Source organism: Paramisgurnus dabryanus, chromosome 12 (genome assembly GCF_030506205.2).
Source record: "Paramisgurnus dabryanus chromosome 12, PD_genome_1.1, whole genome shotgun sequence".
In the NCBI taxonomy this organism is placed as follows: domain Eukaryota; kingdom Metazoa; phylum Chordata; class Actinopteri; order Cypriniformes; family Cobitidae; genus Paramisgurnus; species Paramisgurnus dabryanus.
The window spans coordinates 13,502,791-13,520,642 of record NC_133348.1 but is presented as its reverse complement, the minus strand read 5'-3'; the positions used below and the strand labels follow the sequence as shown (position 1 = coordinate 13,520,642).

The following is a 17,852-nucleotide window of genomic DNA, read 5'->3' as shown; positions in this document are numbered from 1 at the left end:
AGAGTTTCGTTTTCAAACGCAAAATTTATGGGAGGAGTATTTAAATAATTCACGCAACATGATTTACTAATTTTTGCGCATGTGATATTACTGGTATTTGCACCATTATTTAATGCCGAAAAAAGCATGTCCTAAATAATTTTGCACTTGAAATGGCTGCAATTGTAGCTGATAGGAGAAGTCTTGGCAGAGATCAGAAAGCGAGTGGTAAAAGGCTGAGGATTTTTTCCACATGTAACGTTTATTTGGAATGCCAGAGTAACAATATTGTTTGCCAAGCCATGTTATTTTTTATTTGCTGGAGGAAATAAAATAGGAGTCACTAGGAGAAGTCACACAATACCAGGTGTTTCAAAACTTCTTGTAAACCTTCATTTCTTGTCCTCCAATTCTTTTCAGTGTACAACGGCTTCGTTAGCTGAGATTTCACACCCTGAATTTTTAGCTGTGATGTCCGTGGTGCTGAACTAAAGCACATCAGGGGTTAGTAAATCACCTGCACTTCATCAGCTCTGCCTATTTGCTACCATGAACTAATTTGAACTGCTCTTAGTAGATTGCGTTGGTCATTATGGAAATCAACTGTTAAGCCTGTGTTATTTAATAATTTAAGTATTTAAATAAATACCCACAGATATTGACACTTCCATTAGTGCGTTTTTTGGAATGGCGCTCTTGCGCTAATTTACCCCGTTTAGTAAATCTGGTCCCAAGTGTGCATTTGGACTACACAAATATATCAGGTGAGTGTCTCACCTCGTTGACTTGCTTTTTGTCCAGATGAAAGACCTGTCCTGAGCTGGTTGAGGCAATCTCTTCGTACACCTTATACCCAATATGAGATCTGTCATCACAGTCACCAGTAAGCACAAATACCACCTGTCACATGAATACACAGATTATCAGTAGTATTCCAATATACATATTTAATAATTTTTCACATTCCAGATCTATTTATATCTCATTGACATGAAATTATTTACCAGATGTTTTTATTTAAAGTACTTACAAACAAAAATGTAACACAAGTGATACAGCAATATCAAGATGGCACAATAAAAATGAACTAAATAAATACAACCTAGTAAAGAAATGTACTGTACAGTAACAGCAAAACAAAACATACGTGAGGGAGTTGATAGGAATTAGAGTTAATCTTTTTATTACCTGTGATTGTTTTTGCTGAATTAGCTGGAGAACCTCATGGGTCAACCTGTAGTCTTTTGATCGGGCATCAGTAAACACATAAATGTACGACCCTGGTAGAGAGATTTCAAGGGCAATTTTGATGGCTCCAATGCTCATCTCTGGACAGTCTCCACCTCCCTGAAAGGATCAATCATTACGTCTCATTACATTAATATTATACGCTTCTTCTTATTATTTATTTTCTTTAAAGGGAACCTATTATGCAAATTTTTACAAGATGTAATACAAGTCTCAGGTGTGCCTGGAATGTGTCTGTGCAGTTTCTGCGTGGGTGGGGCTTAATCAGTGTGACATCACATTAACAAGAGAATTAAAACAGCATGTCTAATGAGACTGCTTTAGTTGAATGGGGATTTAAAGGAACAGGATGTAGGATTGTGGCCAAAACTGGTTTTGCAATCACAAAACTTGTGGCTAAAACTGGTACTGCAATCACACAACTGGTGGCCAATACACAAATTGACAACATAAACATCAGTTGAGGGCTGCAACTCCACTTTTTAAATTACAATTCTCTGGCCAGACCACTGTTGTCAGTGATATTAGTATTTGAAAAGTATTAGTATTTAAAAGTATTTGAAATGAAAATGATTTCTTAATGTCTAGTGACATATCAGAGCCATTTTATGATTAATTGATACAATTTCTTACATACTGTTCCTTTAAAAAGAAGGAGAGGGTGAACTTTTTCATTGTAGGGTTGTTTTGTTCACACACTGCCAACACACATTTATATCCAAACACCTTGTCAAAGTGGATTTTGCATAATATGTACCCTTTAATACTTAGTTTTCAAATATTTTTGTATTTTCTATAATCTTTCGAAAATATTCCACACACAAACAACAGCAAAACCTAGTCTGAGGCGTTTTCATTATTGTGAAGATAGTATGTGTTCACTTCACAGGACATCTAGACTTCTCAATGCCAACAACTACAACAAAAAATGGGCAACCAGCAGACAGCAGTCTGATCTGGTCTAATCATAAAAGTATAGTACTGTATTCTGTAAAGCTTGTCCTATGGGTCGATCATCCCTGCATCTCATGTTGACTTTGGAGCAAAATCTTGGCCCCTTTGGAGCAGTAATCTTGGCCCCAACTTAAAGGCCCCAACTGGATGCCTTCCCACAGTCCAGTTAGATACAAGCCTTTCTATAAACTGGTAAGGATAAAAGTTTTTTAATGTTTGTATCGATAATAAATGTGTTTCACTCTTGTCTTCACTATGTGTTCCAGAAAGCACATGTCTGAATGAAACATCTGGAAGCAAGTGAGCTCTGCCTGTCTGTTCCTTACACACACACTTCTTTCAGTCCACCTTATCCCCAACAAACCTTAACTGCAAACTCAAACACCGAACAACAACAAGAAAAAAGACTGGAACAGCAACAGAAAATGTAAATGATTTATCCCTCAAACGCCAATGTTTTGCGCATGAAACACACTCACACACACACATATCTAAAGCGAATTTCAAGCCAACGATACTCCTGCTCAACTTGAACTTCTGTCTTAAAGGAAAAACATTTTTGGTGCCCGTACAATAATGCACTGTATCAGTGTGTCTGCATTTCCTCTTCTTTGGCCTGAACAGCTGGAACGGATGCTAAGAGTCATGAGAAACACGCACATAACGGAAATGTTTTGAGAAGACGTTGCTTCTTTAATGGGATGCCCATGTCAAACCACTAAACCACAAATTGCAGCCACACTTACATGTCCAGAAAACGTTTGCAATTTTCCCAACTGCAATAAATACAATCAAGATCACATCTATATCCACAAAGCACAGAGCTGATCAATCAAAGCATTGTATCTGTCAGATACTGTCACACCACGTCCATTATACACCAAGCAAAATATTTAGTTTTATGGGTGGATCACACTGGGTACAGAAAAGGGTTAGACACAAATGACACCTAAAGTACAGTTTGTTTTTGTATGTGTACGTGAACTAGTGATGCGGGGGTCGCGGGTAACCCGAGGGTCCGGTAAAGAAATTGTCACTTTATTTGCGGGGTGGATTTGGGCAGATCATTAAAAACAAAATAAAAAACATATATGTTGCGTGCAATTCCCTAAAGCCTATATTAAAAATTTAGAATATATATTTTCATATTTTATTAGGTTCTTTGATAAGGATATGTAGCCCTATGCAACATAACTTGATGTCCCCAAAACTTTGCTCGCACTGCCAGCCACAACAACAAAACAAACGGAGAAATAAAAGTGAAGATGAAAGACGAGGTGCAGGAGATATTAAGGTCGGGAATTTGTGAAAAAAGAATACAAACGCTGCATTGTAAATGTTGAAAATGTTTATCATTATCGTGAACACGTGTGACGCCAAGATGCAAGGCACAGCCTGGGCTACATAATAAATTTTCCTGTACATGCATGCACAAAGTATAAACGGTATATATGTCGAGCTTAAGTCATACAAATGATTATAGATATGACCTTTCTTGTGCTCATAAAGTCAGTCTTCGACACATATTGAAACTTTTGTCAATACAGGGCAGAGACTGACTTTATGAGCACAAAGTATTCTCATTGTCATGAAATGAAGACTAAACCACAGTAGTAATGTGGACAATTTTAAAAATGTCTTTATTGTCTTTCTGGGACTTGAAAGTTGTGGGGAGTCAGAGAGCTCTTGTATTTCTTTAAAAATATCTTCATCTGTGTGGAACAATGTAATTAATGACTACATTTTCATTCTGGGGTGAACTACCAACTTAATTTTGTAACATGTCTTTTCCATCATATATCAGAGAACCTGTCTACTGACTTGTGGATATTCTTTGCTGAATACAGTACAACCAAAATTGGAGTCTTCATTTGGCTGATTAGATGTGGACTCTGCAAGAGTTGTTGGAGTGAATCTGGATCCAAATGAACACACGCTGTCCCTGTCAAAAAATATGTGAAGATCAATAAACCCCATGTGCAGTGCATGAACTTACCTGGACATAAAGCTCCCTTAGCTCATACTGGAACTTCTTTGGATCTGTTGTTATTGTAATAGGTCCAATCTCTGCAGAAACATAACAAATGCTATTAGAGGCAAAAATGTAAGCTGTTGGATCTCTGTCAAATGACTCTTTTGTTTCAAAGATTGAAATGGTTTCTGTTTGGTATAAACAAATGCCAAATATTTGTGCTGGCAGCCTGTGTCGGATATCTAGGGTTAAGAGTCACAGTTGAACTAGAGTGACAGGGAACTTCCTGTTTAGTGCCAAGATCTTTGGGTCGAAAAGGCACAGTAGATAATAAATTTGGAGTGAAATGTTTTACATAGTGTAGGATATGAATGTGAAAGTTAAACTGTACTCTGTGTACATCAACAACATGAACTTGTTTGTACCATAGTTCAGAATCCTTGCTTCTCCTGAAACACACAAGATCAAATCCTACTGGGATAACACAGATGATTAGGTTTTGCACAAGTCTATGTCAGCATCACAAACAGTCCAACTAGAGGGACCTTCCAAATATTTAGATATTATGAAATGTATGTCTTTCACTCACTTTTGTTATACTGATAATGCATTTTTTGTAAACAACACCTGAAAAATTCAACCCAACTGTACAATAAAGGGATAGTTCACCCAAAAATGAATATAATGTCATTAATGACTCACCCTCATGTCGTTCAAAACTTGTAAGACCTCCATTCATCTTCGTAAGACAGTTTAAGATGTTTTAGATTTAGTCCGAGAGCTTGTTGACCCTTCATTGAAAATCTATGTACGGTATACTGTCCATGTCCAGAAAGGTAATAAAAACATCATCAAAGTAGTCCATGTGATATCAGTGGGTCAGTTAGAATGTGTTGAAGCATCGAAAATACATTTTGGTCCAAAAATTACGACTTTATTCAGCATTGTCTGCTCTTCCGCGTTTTGAAGTGTATGCGTGAGACTAAAGTCATGTGACTGCAGTGATGCGGATGACGTGTTATCCTCAGACATGTTTGCGTTTTTTTTTTTTTTACTTACAGCGTGCGTCCCCCTCCAGGCTGCAAATGAAGCCCGGGTGCACAAAAACAGCTGGGGCGCACCAGATAACACGTCAGCTGCGTCGTACATCATTCTGCGTCACTCACTGCAGTCACGTGACTTTAGTCTGGTGCATGTGCTTCACAACAGATGTGGAAGGGAAGACAATGCTGAATAAATACCTGTCGTTTTCTTTTGGACCAAAACGTATTTTTGATGCTTCAACACATTCTAACTGACCCACTGATGTCACATGGACTACTTTGATGTTTTTATTACCTTTCTGGATATGGACAGTATACCGTAAGTAGATTTTCAATGAAGGGTCAACAAGCTCTCAGACTAAATATAAAACATCTTAAACTGTGTTCCGAAGATGAACGGAGGACTTACGAGTTTGGAACTACATGAGGGTGAGTCATTAATTATTATCAACATTATTTTCATTTTTGGGTGAACTATCCCTTTAATCACTAATGCTGAAGTCAAAAGGGACAGAAGCAGATCTTAAAAATATGTAAATCTTGATTTGTTTTTGTGAAACCCCAATATTTAGTGGCACATTCTTTGCATTGAAATATTTGCAGGCACAAAGCAAAAACTGGTAAAAACATGTATTCAATGCATTAATATGTCATGTGATTTTTGGTTGTAATAAGCAAAACAATCTAATATAATTGTAATATGTATTGTAGATAACATATAAAACAACCTATTCCCCTTACAGCTACCAGCACATGTAGACTTACCAGTGCCTTTGCAGTTTAATAATCACACAAGCCCATTTACTGTAGCAATTTTGATTACAGGATTCATTAACCCAGCATGCTGTGGTGGGCAACCCTGCTGGGTCTAACTGGCAGTGGCTCGGCTATAAAAAACAGCCTGTTCTTATTATGTTGTCATCTCCTTTTACATCAGACGTTCTCCTTCATAATAGGAAAGACCTAATAACTCAGGTATGCTTTTCTGTCAGCATCGTGAAGTCACTGTATCATGGTGCCCTTTTGTAAAAGTCAGATGACATCATACTTTGTTTAACCGCTTTCTTTTAAGGTTTGATGATCACTTAATTTATAAAACATGTTTGTTTTTCTCCAAAAAAGCATATAAAGTCACACAAAGAGGTAGCTTTAATGCAAAGCCAACACCATAATGCTGTGGGTTGTGTACACTTAAAAAAAATATCACATCAACACAATATGTATTTTTGTATTACTTAACAAATTAAGTTAAATACTTTCAACTTGTTTAAGATACAGTAAGTCAAAACTCGAATTAACTTAACCAACTTGTTTTAACTTTATGCTGCATTTTTTTATATTGAACATAAACATTCAAACACACTGCCAATATGGAATCAATTCAAAAGCTCCTTAGATGAAAATGCAACGACGTCAAAAAGCTCAATGGTGTAAAAAGCTTGCTTGACACCAAAAATTACAGGGGTTGAGCAAGAGAGAGCTACTGAGACCCTTTTGAAGTACCTCCATAGCTGTCTTTAAAGGACAGGAGTGGTATCCTTTTTGCATAAATTAGGAATCATTTTCTATATTAGTCTTTTGGTTTATTTAAATCACAAATAACTTTATGCTCCTAACCTAACTTTTTAAAAACACTGTATACGCAAATGCCTGCAGAACTGAGATTTCTCTCACGAGAGATCATATCAAAGTGTTTGGCAATATGAAAACCCTTGAAGCAAAGAATAAGTAAGTGATCAAAGCCATGTTTAGGAGCGATGGGGATAATAATTTTGACTGCTGTGCATGGGACTGGCTTTCAAGTGAAAGCTTTCATGAATGGAAAATAGACAGGGCTCTGGGAAATAACTTTTGATTAATGAGTTTTATCTTTGCAGCCTGAACAATGTTCTTCTTTACTGTTTTTTGGACCTAAAAGTGGTGCTAGACTTAAAGGAAACTGGTTGTGAAAGGTTAAAGAAACAAAGAAATGGTGATGTGTTGGCCCTAAATGCCATTCGTATTAGGACACGTTCAAAGAGGAGAATTTGTTTTGTTTGCCAGTCAATTCAGAAGACCTTTCGAAGTAGCATTGATATAAGGTAATAAACTGGAAATCACGTTGAATAAGAGAGAGTGAAAAAACTTTTTTATTCTGGAAACAGAAAGGAAAACATTTCAAAAGAAAGAAAAAGCATTTTTTTTTAAAAAACCCTTTGATTTTAGGTCAGCTTAGATCATTCAAAGGAAGCAGTCAAGACGTTTTCTCATAACACGTAGACATGTGCTTGCATTCAGCACTTAAGAATGACGACAGATCTTTTTAAACACTTTAAGCACGCTACATGCTCATTTCATGTTTCACTTACAATCTTTTTAGGTGTAATTTTATGAGGTATCAAAACTTTCCTTAAAGGGTTAAAAGGGTCATTGCACTGTGAAAACACTGTTTCAGTTTTACATTCCTTCACAGTGAAAAAATTGCTGGAAAAAATTCCCATTTTAACTTTTTGAATGGACAAAGCAAAGCATGGCATGGCAAATTATTTTTTATCAGCGCAGCTATGTGACTAATATTTCCCCAATAATAAGATGATTGTCTAAATGCTTACAGAGAGCCTGAACACATTGGGAAACAATCCAGATCAGTCTAGACCAAATAAATATTTGAGAATCGCACAAGCAAGAAAGCAAACAAGAAAGAAAGAAAGCAAGGAAAAAGCAAGCAAGCAAGATAGAAAGAAAGAAAGAAAGAAACAGCTACAGCCAAAAAGGCAAAAGAGAGATTATTACACTAATGGCCTTTCATATGTTTTCATATCTTGCATGCTCTCTCCTATACAGTAAGCCATTTTTAAAAATGTTAAAGTGCTCCTTACCAAAGGCCAAATCATTTAACCAAAGCTTGTCCATCTAAATTAAAATGACATGGACATGGGGCCTGGGAAAGTTTAGTTAATAATCCTGCCAAAGACAAGAGAGTTTATATAGATGTGGAAGCAATCATATTAGCAGTCCTGCACATTTGTTTTCATCACATCTTTATAATTTCTAGAAGTTCTAAATCAATCTCACTGTTTATTACGCACATGTACAATTTAAGAGCATCAGATGCTGTTTGCGCTCTAGGGATAAACATGTTGTATTAATTAAAGGTCTCCACTATGGCAATACTTTGTGATGTGATGGCTTCTTATTTAGCTATTTTCATAAATGAGCCTTTCCAAAGTAAACCATCATGATAAAATATGAATTTGATGAACATATTTACAAACTGTAGTTACCTGATTCAGCAATCTACTCCAAAAATAACCAAATAAATAACATAACAATGGATACACCAAAATTGTTAACAGAAATGACATCATGATGAATTGTTATACGTTTGAGAGAAATAACAGTTATTAAAAACATATGCTGACAGCAAATCATTTGCACAGACCTCTCTAGGAAGAGTAAAATTTTACTGATGTAAGATAATCATTTCAATTGGCTTAGCATCTTGCTAGGAAACTACCAAAACAGTGAGTCTTTGTAAGAAAGGAAGAAAGAAAAAGAACAGATCCATATGAGACAGGGTGCTGGCACACCCAGCGTTCAGGACAAAATTACTACACTCCACACTGTGCAATAAAACAAAGCTGATGGAAAACTGATACATATCAATATTTACAAATAGGAGCATCTAACACAGATGTAATGAGGAAATACAGAGCGATTGTACCAAAAAGATCACAGACAAACAGCGTTACAACTTTCCATATTAATACAGAAGTGATGTGAGGCAAAGATATTAAATATAACAATATTGAGAACTCCTATATATTACTATTTATAGGGGACAATTAATCTTTTTTTCATCGCTTCTGATTCAAGTCTTTTGCCTGTGCTTTATCTTATATAGAGATGTTTTACTCAAAATCCCTTCAAAGAAGCTACCAAAGATAAGCACAACCAATGTCCACCACATACAGATTGATATAGGCACTTAAAGGGATAGTTCACCCAAAAATGAAAATTCTGTCATCATTTACTCATCTTGTTTTAAAACTGTATGAATGTCTTTTTTCTGATTAACACAAAAGCAGATATATTGAGAAATGATTGTAAACACACAGCAGATAGTGACCATTGACTTCCATAGTAGGAATAAAAACATATGATGGAATTTAATGGGTACCATCAACTGTGTGCTTTCTATCATTTATCAAAATATTTTCCTCATCATTTATCACAATACTTCCATGTTTTTCCTAATATGGTAGTCAATGGACACTATATGCTGTTTGTTTACCATCATTTCATAAAATAAATTATTTTGTGTTCATCAGAAATTCATACAGGTTTAGAACAACATGAGGATGAGTAAATAATGACAGCATTTTTATTTTGGGGTGAACTATCCCTTTAAAGTCCCATCTTTTAGGTAAAAATACCAATCATCAACTTCTCGAGGAAGACGAGAAGTTGTGGTTTAAAAGTGCAGATTATTTTTTTCTTGGCAAAAATGACAATCGTTTCGCTAGATAAGACCCTTATGTCTCGTTTGCAATCGTTTAGAGTCCTAAAAACTAAGAAGTGTTGGGGTCCATTAAAGTCCATTAAAATGAGAAAAATCCTGGAATGTTTTCCTCAAAAAATATAATTTCTTCTCGACTGAACAAAGAAAGACATCAACATTTTGGATGACATGGTGGTGAGTAAATATCTTAATTTTTTTAAGAAAATTGACTAATCCTTTAAACAACAAATGTTATGGAACAGTTTATTTGAATTGTTTCAGAAATATGTATTAATCGTAATTTTAACAAGTGATTTTAGAGATTAATAGATAGGACTTTACTTTAGTCTTGCATGACTACAATAACTGGTGGTACTGCAAACATGGTGTGACTTTCCATACCTGAATCTCACTCAGCCAATCAGAAATTATAGTCAGAAGTTTCTTTTTAACAGAATTATTTCATTGTTTTGATTTAATAGTTACAATTTTATTAAGCCAGTTTAAGACTAGCTGTGTACCTCCCAGGATGCTAGACCACAAAACAATGCTCCATGTTAGAAAAAAAGTAAGAACACTGTGGTTTTGTGGCTTTCATCTGCTCTGCTCAGCCTCTGTGTCTAACCAGATCAAAACATAATGTTTTAATAGATTAAAGGCGTGTGCATGAATGACTATTAACTCTAATGTGCAATTAATTCTGTATGGAAAGTGTCCAATACACAACCGCACAATGCCCTCTGCATACAGTGATTCATACTCTTTCATGCTCAAGCTGAAATACCTACAGTATTAGTCAAGGAGACTCAGTGTTGTCTGTAGCATGGACTGAAAATCATAAGATACACAAACTTAACAGATTGCGCAAATTATAAGAGGACAGTGTAAACAAAAAGCTAAAATAGCATACATCGCAATACAGCTGACATCTAAAACTTTACAGAAAACCATTGCACAAAGTTTGTGATAATGATACATAACAGATATTTGGTATTGCTGACATTATCAGAAAACTGAGAATATGCCCAGAAGCCTGTTTGTCTGTTTCTAATTAAGACCAGCATGGTCTAAAGTCTGGACAACCTTGGCTATGTGTCCTCGGATAAGAGTGGTTCAGGATTTCAAGTACCAGCCTTTTGGAGGAGGGTCTCACGTTTGATTGACACCATCGAATGGCTGGTGGTGCAACTACAGCACCCCATAAAACTGTCAGAATGGGTCAAGGTGTTCCCATCAGCATGTGACTGCAGCTGCCACCAGAAGCACAATGAGTTTAAATAATTAAACACTAACACAAAAAATAATGATCACATTTTCATATGGCAACCATTTGCATGAAAAATATATATTTACCATCAGTCACCATAGAGATATAATGGAGCATATAGGAATGGAATGCAATATGATTTTAACTCGTTATAAGTAAATACCCTTAACCTCAAGCCATGCAGAAAGCTTAGATCGGCATTGACTCGCTAGATTTCTGAAGTAATCCGGCATTATGTCTGGCTTAGGAACACATATCCTCTTGCTGTACAAGAAATCCGCCGAGCCCATGAGCTGTTGTCGGATGTCACTAAATACAGCTGGAATACAGCTGTGAGCTATTAGCATGTGTGTCCGGCACGATCCACCACGTTGACTCTGAAATATGAGCCGTTTCTCAATACCAAGTACGCCAAACTCGGACTTGTGTCCTTCGTAGTTCGAACTTGCAAGTTCAGACTCGGAAGAACGAACTCCTGAAGCGAAATGCATTCTGGGAAACTTCGCTGTCATAAGCCCACACAAGTCTCCTCTGATGCATCCTTGATAAAATGGGCGGATCAAGAGCACATCCGGGGATTTTATGTGAACTTGGGCTTGATGCGAACTTTGAATTGGAACAGTACTTGGGCCGCGGCTGATGACGTTTCACAAGTCCACAAGAACACAAGTACAGACAAGAACGCATATTGAGAAACGGCTTTAGAGTTTGGTTAAATAGTGCAAAGAAATTATGAGTCTGTAATGCTTTATTCTATTAAGTTGCATCTTTCTAATCATAGCTTATGAAACAGCTACTCAACCAGGGGGGTTTTCCAGAAAGCTGGTTGTGTGACATACCCGGGTATGTTCGAAATTGAAAATGTCCTTATGTATTCCACATGTGCATGCATTAACTTAAGGTTACCAGTAGGAGGTTGATTGAATTAACTCTTATCAGGTGCCCCCAGAACCGACATGATCAGGGTAAGCAGGTTTTAGGATAATCAACCAAAAGTTCAGGGTTTAGCTTATGGTAAGTTAACCCTGCTTTCTGGAATACACCTCTGAACATTTTCAAGTTAACTAATGGCTTAAATTGAGTGCTTTAATATTCCTAAACCATGGGTCTTCAACAGGGGGTCCAGGGCCATTGTCCGTGGTGGTATTACCAGGGTTCTCCAAATATTGTTTGAATTCAAAAGTATTTTTTTCTTTCGAAAAATGAAATTAGGCATCAAACAAAAATACATTAATAGGCTAATAGAGAAAGTCAAAAATAAATAGTTTTTGAAACGTTTTATGATGTTACTGCGCGCCAAGGTCGAAGTGCTGCAAACTAAATGCTCTTCCGCCATACAATATAGTTTTCATTTTTTATCCGCTTGAAAATCCCACGTTTTATTTTGTGCCACCATACTTACTCGTGTAACTACTCATGTAACAGTCTTTAAATAGGGAAAACATGGAAGTGTTTAGTGGCTTCTAAATTAATCCCTGTTTGGATCCTAAGAAATGAATGGGGCTAGGCTAAATGCTAACACATTCACAACGTGCTGTACACAGATTAAGTGCATGCATTAAAAAAAGATAGTTATGTGTTAATTCGTCAAAGTTGAGGAAAGAACATAGTAAAATATTGAAAAACTGTGGTGTTTTCCTTTAAAACACATTATTGTGTATGATAGAAAAGGTCTTTATGCCAGTGAACACTTAAAAAATCATGGGATACAAAATGTTGTCAAATGTACAAAGATGTTGCCAAATTCTAAAAACAAAGATCTCACCTTCTAAAAACAAAGCGGAATCTAACAAAAATGCCTTTATTGACTGTTTCATGACATCATTACCAGCGTGCAATGTTTGTGCTGGATACTAATTAGAAGCCTGAAAGTCGGAAATGCCTATTATTTGACCTCGCTCAGCGCCCAATACTTAGCCAAGTTAAAAGAAAAGACACTAGGTAAGTGATTAGGTCAACTTTTCACAAACGTTTCATTCACAGAATTAAATCACACTAATACAGTTAAAACTTAAACAGAAGGTTTTTACTTGCTCCTGTTAACTTAAGTCTCATAAAGCAAAACCAAAGCAGCACATCTCAGCTACTTAATATGCATCGACATCTACTGCTGCACAACATGTGGCTTCTATTACTTTCAAAATACAGTCATTTAGAAACTAGAAACTTCTGTTGAATTAAAGACTGGAGGGCCTAATGTACAGATCTTCCAATGAGGTAACTGTGAGCATGTTTGCCAGCGCTTACAGAATATACATTTTAGCGCATGACAGATGTTGCTCTGAATGTATTTGCCTCAAAAATGGTTTACAGACTAAGAACTGGCTGACGGCACCACTGACCAAATCATCAACCACACACATGTTCAGCTCACTCAAAACCACAAACCGACAGATGTTTCTGTCAAACCATTCATTTCCTCACACTTCTCTTATCCACACAAAACTTTCAGCAAAGCAGATCCTACGATATTCTTAAGATAAAACCTGAACTTAAGGCTTAAAGGTCTCCATCGTTCTCACATTAAAGCCAAAGATAAAAAAAACACACTGATATGTCAGATGGGAGCTGAGTGACATTTTTCAGGCGCCCAGGAAATGTTTCAGCAGTAAGACTGTCGGTGACTCCCCTGGGAGATACTGAACAAGGAGACAGATAATGATGCAGGGAAACAAACAGACCAAGAAATGAAGGCAAATCTGGTGTTAAGAGAAGGGGAAATGAAGAAAAATGAAACGAAAGCTAATCAAATCCATGAAAAAGATCAAACGTCTCTTGCTACTCCCTGTCTATATACATGTTATTTTCTTTGAAAAACTTTAAAAAGAAGAATGTCTTTTATTTGTTGAGATCACACCTTTTGTCTTAACAATGTAGCTATAGATAAACAATGAAAAATTAAGCATTTATATGCATTCTATAAAATCAACGGACTAAATAGAGTTTGCACAGCCTCCATTAAAGCCCTATTCGCACAGGATTAGTATTACCTGGTGACCTCTAATGATTTGAAATAATTGCAGAGATTGTGAACTCAATCCTGTGCGTATCTGCCATGTCTGCAATTTGTAAAGTAAAAATTCCCCTCAAATTACCCACCATATTTTACCGAACACGAGGTCCTCTGATAATATTAGTCCTGTGCGAATTTCCATCTCTGTAATTTGGCCAGGAATTGGCAGGATCGTATTTAATTTTTTAAGGCTTGAGTTACCTGTGTGCCTTTTTTTATTGAGTTTTTCTCTGTTTCTGCGCCTCTCGCACTGCATCTGAGGAGCGCATACAGAGACACATATCCCTCTGCTTTTTTATGGCTTTTAAAAGTTGAGGGATTTACTATATAATTCTGATTTTAAACATCCAGCAGTCTGTCCTCGTCCATGTTTGATGATTAATATTAAAAATGTGCAGAACTGTCATTATTTGAGATCTCTAAGTTTAGGCGGAGCTGTCAGCCGCAACATTGCAGAACCGTTTCTAAATTGAATCCACTGATGCTCGACGTGGCTGATTAGGACAAAAACTCTGATTAACCTGGTAAAGGTACTTTTTACAGCGTGTCACGTTGTTGCGTGTATAAGAGAAGGTGTTACGCAAAGCCTCGACATCATATCCGTGAGATAAGTCAGTAACTGTGAGTCAAATCAGGTTTTGTTTATCCCGTGCGACACGAAACTCAGATGTAGTGGTGTAATTTCAAAATCACAAGAGGTCCCCAGATAATAATAATCCCATGCGAATAGTTCTTATTAATACAGACCAAATGTGACCCTGTCTGAGTTTAAGAGCATCAAAGTTTGTACTCAGTCAATAAACATGGCAGTGTTTTAACAGAACATTCTTTATGTATGATTAATTTTTGTAAAAAAAATCTACTAACTAACTTTAAAAATAACTTTTCAGACTTAAGTTAGTTAAATTAAGTATTGACTTTAAAATAATCCAAATGTATATGTTGTTAAAGTACTTCCCACAAGGCATTAGCAATAATTAAATGACATTTAGCCCAAAGCAAGTAAAACTTTCTGTAGCTACTTCAACTCACACAGGGCACCTACAATTTTCAACAGTTATAGCATCTACTGTACTGTAATGATATCCATGTTTGTCTTTTAAACATCTGAAAGTACTCAGAGCAAATGTCATCTATCATCCTTTAATCTTTCATTCCAACCTCATCACAAGTTCAACATCCCAGCAGACTTTAAGCCTAACAGTGCACCAGTTACAAAAGGTCACAGAAATATATGTGCTTCCAATCAAAACAAATCCTAGGGCTCAGAATGCAGGCAAATTTGCAGCCAAAAGTGTGATCCTAATCCAGATGGAATCCCAAGAACTGAAGCCGATTGCATGTGATATTTGAAGTTTTCAGCAAACCATTTCATGCATCACAGAATGCATTCTGTTCAAGTAGCTCAAGTGATGAAGCACTGCGTTAGCATCGCAAAGGTCATGGGTATATACTGATTAAAAAAATTTATAGATTTATTGCACTTTAACCCCTGGTTTTACATACAAGGCTTTAGGACTAGACTAAAACACATGTTTGAGCTGTCTCAACTAAAAATAACTTGGCAGATCTTAAAATGTGCCAGAGCCATTGATTTGTCTTAAGGTACACACCAGTAATGTCTTTTCTAAGGCATGCTTAATTTAACTTAGGCCTAGTCCTGGTTTTATCTAAGCCTTTAGCTAAGGCTGTGAAATCTGTAAATACGGAGAAAGATATTTTGAGGAATGTTTGTAACCAAACCAATCATGAGACCTCCATAGTAGGATAAAGAATATCTTCTCAAAATATACCTCAATATATCTCAAAATATCTTATCTTGTGTCAGGGCTCCAGACTAACTTTTTTCACTGAGCACAGTGGCCCCCAACTGAAAATTTTAGGGGCGCAACCAAAAAATTTAGGGGCACACACCGTAAATCAACATGCTAACCAAATAATCAAATTTCTACAAATTTCCACTGTATTACTAATAAATACTTTGATGATAGCTGCAGAAAGTACAATGTGCTGTTTCAAATTCAGTGTCACATCACAAAAAAAGGGCAAATTTACTGGTCACACATGTGCGACTGGATGTAAAATTTAGTGGCACACTCTCAAATTTTGGTGGCAAAATGCCACCATTTGGTAGCAGTCTGGAGCCATGTGTGCTCATTTAAACAAATAAATTTATGAGTTGTAACGTATGAGGGTGAGTTAATGATGACAGAATTTTCATTTTTGGGTGAACTATCCCTTTAAGCCTCTGACAAATGTATAAATGTAAACTCCAGAAACACTATCTAAATACTTTTTGACATTTCAGTAAAGTGACCCTGAACTTTTGACTTTTACATAAATGCTGTAAAAGGTACCCCACAATGTCATAAAAGAGACATTTTTGGCTGTATGGTTCCATAAAGAACCTGTAACATTCAACCAAAAAAAGTTCTTTGTAGTTGAAAAGGTTTTTTAGATTATGAAAAGGTAAGGAAGAAGTGGTTCTTTTAAGAACATTTGACTAAAAGCTTCTTTGAGGAACCCCAGAGAACCATTTCTATCACCATTAAGAGTATATGTAAAGAGATCAAGGAAGATAAAGAATGCTATCATTGAGCTCCAAACACATTAAAGGTTGTCTGAATTGCTAAGTTTATAAAGTAGTCATTGTTTAACAGTAACTACTGGGTATAGTAGCACTTTTGAAAATGTCTCACTTGAACTGGAATCAACACATGCGCTGTTCTCAAATTAAAGAGTGTTATATTATTTTCTTCTATATCATTAAAGAGATGAGGCAGGAGAATTACACCGTACTACAACATACACTGAAGCCCTATTTAACCCACCCCACCCAATGTCACAAATTCCTGCCTAATGGCATCATTACGGCCCATGTTCATGCCAATACCCTTGTAATCTAGGGGTATTCCAAGATGAATGTTGCCTCTGTGAGCAAAAAGCAAATACAAAGAGATGTTTAGTTGAGGAATGAACTTTGAACATGTTAAAAGCATCTATTTTCTAAGATGTTCCCCCTATGCCATTTTAACAGTTCTGGAAATTATAAAGTGGATGTAACCAACCAGAATAAAGGAGATGAAGCAGGTAAATGAAAAATGTAGGTAAAAAGCTGGCTGTCAAACTATCAAGGTCATTTAACTACAGGAAATAATAACTAATATGGTTGAGGAAGAACATGTGTGCGAGAAACTTCTTTTTTCTGGAGCTCTTGGTTTACAGTACTTTAAAGTTTAAAGACAGGGCTGTCAATACGATCCACAACAAAATAAAACCATTTCCATCTGCTCACCACAATGACTGATATTCACATTCACGCAGCTGCCATCAGCATCTTCAAAAACCTAGGAAATTCAGCCTGTACTGAGTTTATTTCATTTGTCACAGTCTTTTCTAAGTATTTTAGGATGACAGGAATAAAAAATAATGAATAACCCTTGACGTCCTCCCTAAAGCTTTTCCAGAAGCCAATATATGTAGAGATTTTAGGCTTGCCTATAATCCAAACACATCTAAAAAGGCAAGTGAAACATGAAGATAGCCCATTGCTTGACAATCTTACTAAGGCCCAAAGAAGCACACAGATATAAAAACATCCAAGTTCAAGAACCAGACTGCAATGGGGTCACAAATACACACACATGGGCTTGTAAATATGTATGTGTGCACATCAGTGGACTCTCAGGAAAGCAGTAGCGCAGGGATGCCCGTGGCCACACACTGCACCACAACCCAACTGATCTTTAAAAGCTCTGTGGACATCTGAAACTCATTGAAACCTCCTCAAGCCAACCCTTGTTCAGTGCCCACACTCTTAGAAAGGATGTGTTAATTTTTTACACATCTTTGTGCGGAAAGCTTTTAACACATTATGTGTAATTTTAACACAATAT

The 17,852-nt window shown here is 36.4% G+C and overlaps 1 protein-coding gene across 2 annotated transcripts in view; it reads right to left on the bottom strand.

Moving 5' to 3' along the window:
- The window catches only part of hmcn1 (hemicentin 1), a 125,119-nt gene that overhangs the window by 104,859 nt on the left and 2,408 nt on the right, over positions 1 to 17,852 (bottom strand). For both annotated transcript variants that reach the window (XM_065268379.2, XM_073811397.1), the window contains exons 2-4: positions 4,178 to 4,248; positions 1,168 to 1,326; positions 757 to 879 (exon numbers count right to left, since the gene is read on the bottom strand). In XM_065268379.2, the coding sequence (XP_065124451.1) occupies positions 757 to 879; positions 1,168 to 1,326; positions 4,178 to 4,248 (353 nt within the window). The remainder of the gene's footprint in view (positions 1 to 756; positions 880 to 1,167; positions 1,327 to 4,177; positions 4,249 to 17,852) is intronic.